Source organism: Amphimedon queenslandica, unplaced genomic scaffold (assembly GCF_000090795.2).
Source record: "Amphimedon queenslandica unplaced genomic scaffold, v1.1 AMPQUscaffold_13220, whole genome shotgun sequence".
NCBI lineage: Eukaryota > Metazoa > Porifera > Demospongiae > Haplosclerida > Niphatidae > Amphimedon > Amphimedon queenslandica.
The window spans coordinates 49,467-58,265 of NW_003546544.1; the positions used below are offsets into that span (position 1 = coordinate 49,467).

Consider the following 8,799-nt stretch of genomic DNA (forward strand, 5'->3'; position numbering starts at 1 on the left):
AAAACCAGATGCCGTGTACATACCATGGGTACACTTTTTATTTACTTATAGATCAAAGCATTATACAAAAGAGTTCTCAGTTCCAGATGATGTTGGATTATCATATCATTACAGACCAAACTGGAAAAATTATTCAGCCTGCGATACTCCAGTTGTTGAGAATAGGTCAATTGAGAAGTATTTTAAGAATATTACTAATTGCTCATAATTATGCTCCTATATGCACATTTGCTATCATTATTATTATTATTATTTTGCTGTATCCAGTCTAAAGGATCATACGACTCAATAGTGAAAGGAGAATATGTCTTGAACCACCTAGTGTACCACTGTTGAATATTCCATACAAATTTAAAATTTCATTCTTTTCTGCATCTTTTGCTATCATTATTATTATTATTATTATTATTATTATCATCTTTTGCTATCATTATTATTATTATTATTTTGCTGTATCCAGTCTAAAGGATCATATGACTCAATAGTGAAAGGAGAATATGTCTTGAACCACCTAGTGTACCACTGTTGAATATTCCATACAAATTTAAAATTTCATTCTTTTCTGCATCTTTTAGATTAGGAAAACATTTGGTAAGCATACATACCTTGTAGCCATTGCTTTAAACGAATCAGCATAAAAAGCAACATCATGAATTTTGTCACCCAGATAATCTACCGGTATGTCAGAGTTATTCAGCAAATAATTGTAAAGAAGGCACATTCTTTAATCGTAGACAATGCACATATTATTCACACGTACACAGCATGTTCACACCATGTTCTTATGCTATATATCAACTTAAAGCAGATTCAGTTCAAATTTGAATTTTTTAACAAATTTTTGAAGTTGCTCCAAATGCTATGTACTATAATGAAGCATGCTGCTTAGCTCAGTTAGCATGCTTTGTGGGAAAACCTGACATGGCGGGCACCTTTACTAAATGCATAGTGATAGAAAGGTCCATTTGTTTTGTGACTCAAGTTGGCTGAAACTAATTATGCTGCTAGTTAGAATAGTCATTTTGGGTGGACAGTAGGCTGGGAATGATCTGACAGATTACGATATGGACAAGTTTCTAGCTATTTTAAGATGACGAGGCAAACTTAATAATACCTAAATAATGCAAATAATTTTAGTTTTACAAGCTATTTATATTGATACTTAATGCTCATTAAAAGAATCAATAGAAATCCAACCATACCAAGACTCGAAGGATTTTTAGCTTCATCCCTCCACTCCACATCATATTTACTCTATTATCTATGTCCACATGATCTGATTGAGACTTGACCACACCTTCTTCAATACTTTATCACCAAATTGCAGAAACATCCGAGTTTCAACCTTCCTTCAAACAGACCTACTAACACACAGCATAATTTTTTGCAAGAAAAAAACATTACAACACATGCAAAAATCGAAGATTATATATATCTACATAAGACCTTATTCTGTTGTACTAGTTCCCATAAATTCTATATTACACAAAAGTTCTTAATACAGTGATTGAATTTGAATGCAAAATCAAATCACTTTAGTGTACTCAACAATAAATTTAATAATAATAATAACAATAATTAACAGGTACAAATCATAATAAAATCATCTCACAATAATAAAAAACAAATAATATGAAAATAATAACAAATAATTATGATAACAATAATAACAACAATAAGAATAATAAAAATGATAATAAAATTAATAAATGAAATAATAAATAATAATAATAAATTACCGTCGTCCAATAAATAAAAGAATGGCGCAAATTGCCAAAATAAGAGGAAATTCTTCAAATAATAAGTCAGAATATAAACTATTGCAAAAGATATCTGCAATAAATAATAATAATATCCTAATAATAAACAACTATGACTGTCAATAGAACTTGGACCACACCCACCAGTAATGGACACGCCCAACACTAGTGACCACACCCACCAATGGCGGAGTTGCATGCCCAAGTCACAGACAATCAAAATAAAAATTCTCAAAAAATAATGAGAAAAAAATAACGGGAGGAGATGGCTACAAGTTGATGACTGAGATATCAGACAGCAGCTTTATATAAATAAAACATTACTAATAATGAAAAATAATAATAACAACTCATAATAAAGATAAACTGATAATTCAATAAAGGTGATGATCATATTCATTAGCAATTATTATTTTAGCTTTTTTTTTTCTCTCAAAATACTGGGTATATTTTAGCCAGTTTTTCCCTCAGAGACAACGGAAACTGGCTAACAAATTCTTGCCACGTATTGTCACCAACATTAGTCTTAAACCCATTGAATATCTACAATACATAATAATAATAATAATAATAAATAATAATGATAACAACAATAGTGGTATACATGTACATTTCAGAATGAGAGAGGAGGAAAGAGTATAAAGATACTTGAATGCATGCAACCAATCTTTTAAAAATATTACTGACGGTACATGTGCCACAAAATGAGACACAGCTAGTGTAGCTACTATTACTGACAGTACATGGGCCACAAATGAGACACAGCTACAGTGTTAGGCCCTGTGAAATTATGCTAGAATAATTTTGAGAATAATAGGGAATTCATAGAATCAAGAATAATTCCAGAATAATAGGCAGTATTTATGAGAACTTTTTTAAAAAAATTATAAATTGATAAAGTATAGTCATAGACTATAAAACTATAGACTATAATTATTAGTATGATTAATTATGCCATCACAATTAATCATGATTGAAATATTTTTGTTATATTAATTACTTTATATTAATGAATAATAGTAGAATAATAGGCATGTTTAATTAGAATAATGGGCAATACATAGAAGAATCTGAGAATAGAATAATAGGCAAAAATAAAAGCATAATTTAACAAGGCCTATACAGTGTACATGTAGCTACTAAAGGGCAACAGAAAATTTAACAAAGACAGTTAATCACTTTGAAGCTAAGCTAAAAGTACTATGTATCATACAGAGAGGAATTAAAAGCATTGATATGACAATCTTTCACAAAAAGCAAGTTTTTTCCAACAACCCCACACAATTAAAAAATTATTTCTAATAAATGCCCACCTTGAAGAACCCTTCCTTGAGATCATCCTTGGGCTCGGTCCAGGAAGCGACGGCGTCACAAAAAAACATGAATTCCTGCGCAACGCCTTGAGGATTGAGCGAAATCATCGCACACATGCCACGAAATGCCGAATCCTTCTCTTCGTTATCTCTCACGTTTCGAAGCGACGTACACCAAATCCTGATAAACTGATTCAGATAAGGGGCGACTTCGGCCGGGCAGACGTAGCCGAGTCGCCCGAGAGTGATAGCGGAGTTCTCCAATAGGGTTTTCGGCGTGATGGGTCTATTGATGTTCTCTATAAGTCTGAAGAGAATGAGGTGAAGGTACTGCTTCATGTTCGCTCGGAGTTTCATCGATACTTCTCCGATGGCCCACGTTGAGTTGTTGCAGACAGAGAGGAACTCAGGGTTGAGGTTCTGACTCAAGACTTTCATGAAATTATCTGCATAATGAAAATATAATTGTACTAGGAGTCTTCAAAATTTTGGCACAAGAGCAAGTACATACATACATGCATACATACATGTATAGGTGCATACATGTACATACACGTACATGCATATGTACATGACTATAAAAGGTTTCTAAAATCTTTCTATTCCAATTCCCATCATGGAGAACGTTCCAAATACAAATTTTAGAGTTGTGCATAATTTGTCAAACATTGTATGCAAATCTTAATTTAAATTTTAAAAGCATTTTAAAGGTAAAATTAATCCTGAATTATTAGTCACTAAATAAAATAGCAAAAACTTTAAATAATTATATTAAACATATACTTGTACTTGTAAGTGCATGTAGTACATGTAAATCAACTGAAAGTTCAAGCTACATGTACATGTATTATATTCAATATACATGTGCATGTAAGGACTTACCAACACAAGGCTCCACATGCTGGAAACAAGCTTTAGTGAGATCGCCTAACAAAGCGAACGAGCTTTGCCTCACGTCATGCAATGGATCTTGCATACACTCGAACAAGAGGCTCATTATGTTACTGCCTGACACATAAGGCTCAATATTAGCACCAATACCCTCCACGAGGCCACTGAGGAGATCCAGGGACACTATCATGAAGTCCTTCTCTGGCGTAGTCGTAAAGAACTCTGGGTTCATCTGCGAGGCTTTGACCATGTGAAGGGTTTGTTCGATGAGGCTTAGACAGCGTCTGAATATCGGCTCGCAGTAAGGTAGGAACCCACTCTGTAGGGCCGTGGCGACTGATGAGAGACACTACACAATAAAGGAGAAATACATGTAATAATCCATGTGGATGAAGAGCTTTTAATCAAAGGTTAAGGTTCAAAAGCTCCATTCATAAGTTAGTGTTGTATGAGATTACCTCAAGCAAAGGGAAGAGGTTCTTATCATCGTCACTTAAGGAGTACCACTTCTGTAGCATAGGGGGCATTAGGAGATCAATATAAGCCTGGATTAAATAAATAAATAATTTTATAAATTTGACAGATAATACAGCTTCGATAAAAATAACAATAATTATGATAATTGAGTAAATTAAAGCACATAATTTTAGAAAAATATTCAGTTAAAAATTTTTTAGCACATTAACCAACATGTATATACCAACAATCAATTGCATGCAACAAGCAACACAAGTAGAGCAAGTTAAAATACATGCACATGTACAAATGGTGGGAAATTTTGGAGGGAATTAAATTCAGTTAATTTGGCATTATGATAGCCATTTGCTAAAATAAAATCCACCATTTTGAGCCAATATGTGCATGTTCAATGGCACGTAGCTACAAATTCGCCAATCACCAAATTTAACAACTTGCCAAATTTAACTCCCTTAAAAATTTACCGCTATACGGTGTGTGTTACAACAGCCTGACCTGATTGTTCAGACAGCTACCAACAGAATCGGCTAATGTACCGATAGCATCGTACAATATGAGAAGGTTCTTTGCCTGATACTTGGAAAAAGCAAACACGAGTACTTGAAGGATATCGGAGAGATAGGGTACGAGCTCAGTACAGGCTTCCTCTTCTAGTGTAGCAAAAGCACTGCAGGCAGCTTCTTGGACTCTTTTATTTGAATCTAATATACGCTTTAAGAGCTAATGGAGGAGAAATGGAGAGAGAGGGGAAAGAGAGAGATAGAGGGGGGGGGAGAGAGAGAGAGAGAGAGAGAGAATGCCTTATATTCTGTAGAGTAGCTGGGAATAATGGATTTTTGAAAATTTTTCAAGTTGCTTCAAAATTTGGTTAGAGACCGTGGGCTATAGTACATAGTCTTGGGCCAAATTTTGCCAAAATTGAAAAGGAGAGAATTTTCCATTTTTATAATTTTTCCTGATGCATATACGTGTTCTTATGTTGCATAGAAAGTTTGAACTGATTCTGATCAAAATTGGATTTTTTATGAATTTTTAAAGTTGCTCCAAAATCAGGTCAAAGTCCCTGTACTATAGTACATGGTCTCGGGCCAAATTTTGCCAAAATTGAAAAGGAGAGAATTTTCCATTTTTATAATTTTTCCTGATGCATATACATGTTCTTATGTTGCATAGAAAGTTTGAGCTGATTCTGATCAAAATTGGATTTTTTACAAATTTTTTAAAGTTACTCAAAATCCATATGGGTTAATATAGTACAGGGGACACATGTACATGCATACATAATACAAGTACATGTAGATTGATACATGTAGGCGTGGATTCAATTTCTAATACATACAGCATATCAATTGCCCACAACAACAAAACTCTAATAGATGCCCGAAAAGTTCTAATTAAAGCCCAACAATTTCTAATTAAAGCCCACCTCCGACATGAGTGGCCTGAGATAAGACTCGTGGGACTGTTTGACCACCCAGGAGGAATAGCGGGAGAGAGTCCAACAAGTAATAGATCTCACGAGAGCCTTTGTATCTGACAGACAAAGAATTAGGTAAGGCAGTATCTCCGTTAGATGAGGCGACATTCCGTCCATGCAGCCTTCAGCGACAGCCCCGAGAGCTAAAATGGCTGACTCTTTCTCTAACCAATCGCTTGAATTGAAGGCGGCCTTTAAATGAGGAAGGAGGACGGGGAGTAAGAGATCGTGGAAGACGTTTGAGAGGACGTCGAGAGCAGCAGCACTACATCTGAGAGAGAGAGGGGGAGAGAAAAAGAGAAAGGGGGAGAGAGAAACGAAAATAAAAATGAGGTAAAAGCAAAAGGAAAAGCAAAAATTAAGCCAAGAGAAGAAGAAGATGAGATTAAAAAATTTGGGGCCATGCAGTTTTAATTCTATTTTGCAAAAAGTTTTAAAAGAGATACATCTAAGTCTCAAAAGTCCAAAATATAAATACATGCACAATACAAGGGAATGTATTAAGTACAGTACGTCATGTATTGGTCTTCCTTAAGGCCCCTATACACCAGGCAATGCTATTGCAGGCAATCTGTGGTTACTTTGATCTTCAGGCAACACTGTTGCCTAGAATAGAAACATGTTCTATTCTAGGCAACACATTGCTTACAACATTAAAGTAACCACACATTGCCTGCAATAGAATTGCCTGGTGTATAGTGGCCTTAATGTATTAAAGAAGGAAACTCAAATAAAAGAGTTGCAAGGTAATCTTAGAAAGTTAAAATAACAGTAAAATGATAAGAAATATGACAAGCCAATAACTATACGTGTACTAAATGCATTAATATGTCAATTATGAATATGTATACACATATACATGTAGATTGTATAGTATGTGTTTTAGTGATATCAAATTAAATCAATAAAGATAGAGTAATATCAATATTACGATATCATCTCTACTGAAACACTATAAACAAAATAAAAATGAATAAATAAATATCAAATGAAAAGTAAAACAATATCCAATAGTACATGTATATGCATGTACATGTATTTAACAGGCTCAGTTCATGTAATAGTACATGCAGTGTGGCACATATTAACTACATGTACATGTAATACATGTAACAATTAATAGATGCAGTGTGAATCCCATATTAATACTGTAGTCTTGTGAACATGTGCATGTACATGTATTTAACAGGCTCAGTTATTGCAACAGTACATGCAGTGTGGCACATATTAACTACATGTACATGTAATACATGTAACAATTAATATATGCAGTGTGAATCCCATATTAATACTGTAGTCTTGTGAACATGTACATTTATCATTATAAATATGAATACTTTACCTTCTCGTACGTAAACAAATGTTTACAAGTACATAACACAAACTGTTCAAGTGCAATCACTCATTAACATATCAACATTATAACAACTAAAAACACACATATATACATGTATACATGTACATACATGTGTCATGTACATGTATTGTATAGCTAGAAGCATTGGCATACTTATGGTACATGACTATATGTACAAATGTAATTACGAAACCAGAAAGTATACATTCTGACTGTGCTATACATGTATGTACATGTATATACACTATTGTCATAGTTCTGCCTATGGTGGTCGGGGGTGGTCGGGACAACCACCTCAACAAATGAACCAACCAGTTCATCACTTAGACCAACCAGCCAATTAATACTAATAGCCATACATAAAGCATGATACTGTAGTCTACTAGTATGGTGTACTTAAAGTTAAAAGGAACAATATTAATCTCCAACCACCTCTAATTTATTTCTAGGTAGAACCTTGCATTGCATATACACATTTTCAACAAAAAGTGAACATGCGTATTAATGAATCAAATTACTTTCTTAAATTCCAGTCTGACAGTACTTCTTCTCTAAATTCCTCGTCTTCTTCGTCATCATCAGTGCCGTCTGCCATATGGTTCTTCCCACGGACTATAAACGGGCGGACTTCGGAGGCTTTATCAGGGACATTGGAATCGGCAACGTCTGGTTTTAAACAAGCAATGTCCGAGTCTGAGTATCTCATCCCTTTAAGCAATATTGGTATTAACCTACAGTGAGTACAACAACAATATTATTATTATTATTAACTATTAAGGTAAGGAATTTATAGTACAATGTGTATGCATCTCCCACTCAAAAGTACAGACAACAACAACAAGTGACCAATTCTCTCTCTCTCTCTCTCTCTCTCTCTCTCTCTCTCTCTCTCTCTCTCTCTCCCTCCCTCCCTCCCTCCCTCCCTCTCTCTCTCTCTCTCTCTCCCCCTTCTTTCCACTCTCCACTTAGTCTTAACTCGCTTACCTTCCCAAGTAAGGTTGTAGTGATACTTTACAAATGTCAGTGATTTCTGCTATTGTGAGCCAAAACTCACAAGCTTCGATGGCAACATTTTCATCATTATCAGTCGTATGTACTAACATATACTAGAGAAATAATAGAATATATATAATATATGATACATATAGAGACACATGTACATAAAGATAACCTTTCTATAGAAGATTACATACCCTCTCTCTATATTAGCATATGAATTAAGATGTAATACATGTACATGTAAATACAATTAATACATGTATGGATATACACACTATACATGTACATGTACATTACATATGTACTTTCATATGATAATTGTTTATTTGTTATTCTTACTTCAATGATGGCATTCATGTGTGGCATCATATCGTTAGCTCTGACTTCTAACAACATCACTAAAGCACGACACACGTTAGTACGGACGTCAACACTTTCATCATTTGAAACCTGGAATAAGTTCTGAGAGAGAGAGGGGGGGGGAGGGAGGGAGGGAGAGGGAGAGAGAGAGAGAGAGAGAGAGAG

At 34.5% G+C, this 8,799-nt stretch overlaps 2 protein-coding genes across 3 annotated transcripts in view; both read right to left on the bottom strand.

The window, feature by feature from the left end:
- Positions 1-1,119: 1,119 nt before the first annotated feature.
- On the bottom strand, positions 1,120-8,736 carry LOC100633690 (transportin-1). Of its 2 annotated transcripts, none has more exons than XM_020000019.1 (9): positions 8,614-8,735; positions 8,260-8,381; positions 7,794-8,006; positions 5,868-6,189; positions 4,937-5,161; positions 4,423-4,509; positions 3,956-4,313; positions 3,074-3,519; positions 1,120-1,361 (listed from the first exon to the last, which is right to left on the bottom strand). In XM_020000019.1, exons 1-9 carry the CDS (start codon positions 8,668-8,670, stop codon positions 1,341-1,343), a joined length of 1,851 nt encoding a protein of 616 aa, XP_019855578.1. In that variant the 5' UTR covers positions 8,671-8,735; the 3' UTR covers positions 1,120-1,340. The 2 variants fall into 2 exon arrangements, with proteins under 2 accessions (XP_019855578.1, XP_011405788.1); XM_011407486.2 differs by lacking the exon at positions 1,120-1,361 and adding an exon at positions 1,465-2,303 and having other exon boundaries at positions 8,614-8,736.
- LOC109584319 (glutamate--tRNA ligase-like) overlaps positions 8,714-8,799 on the bottom strand; it is a 13,463-nt gene continuing 13,377 nt past the window's right edge. Inside the window, exon 5 of the mRNA XM_020000013.1 lies at positions 8,714-8,724. Coding sequence (XP_019855572.1) covers positions 8,714-8,724 — 11 coding nt within the window. The remainder of the gene's footprint in view (positions 8,725-8,799) is intronic.

What these genes read in the sequence shown, in the direction of transcription:
- LOC100633690 (XM_011407486.2), bottom strand. Translation starts at nt 8,670, where the DNA reads ATGTTGTTAGAAGTCAGAGCTAACGATATGATGCCACACATGAATGCC. An exon ending in GTAGCTGTCTGAACAATCAG is followed by an intron (nt 4,510 to 4,936) that starts GTCAGGCTGTTG and finishes TATTTAATCCAG; the next exon opens with GCTTATATTGATCTCCTAAT. An exon ending in ACCTCTTCCCTTTGCTTGAG is followed by an intron (nt 4,314 to 4,422) that starts GTAATCTCATAC and finishes TTTATTGTGTAG; the next exon opens with TGTCTCTCATCAGTCGCCAC.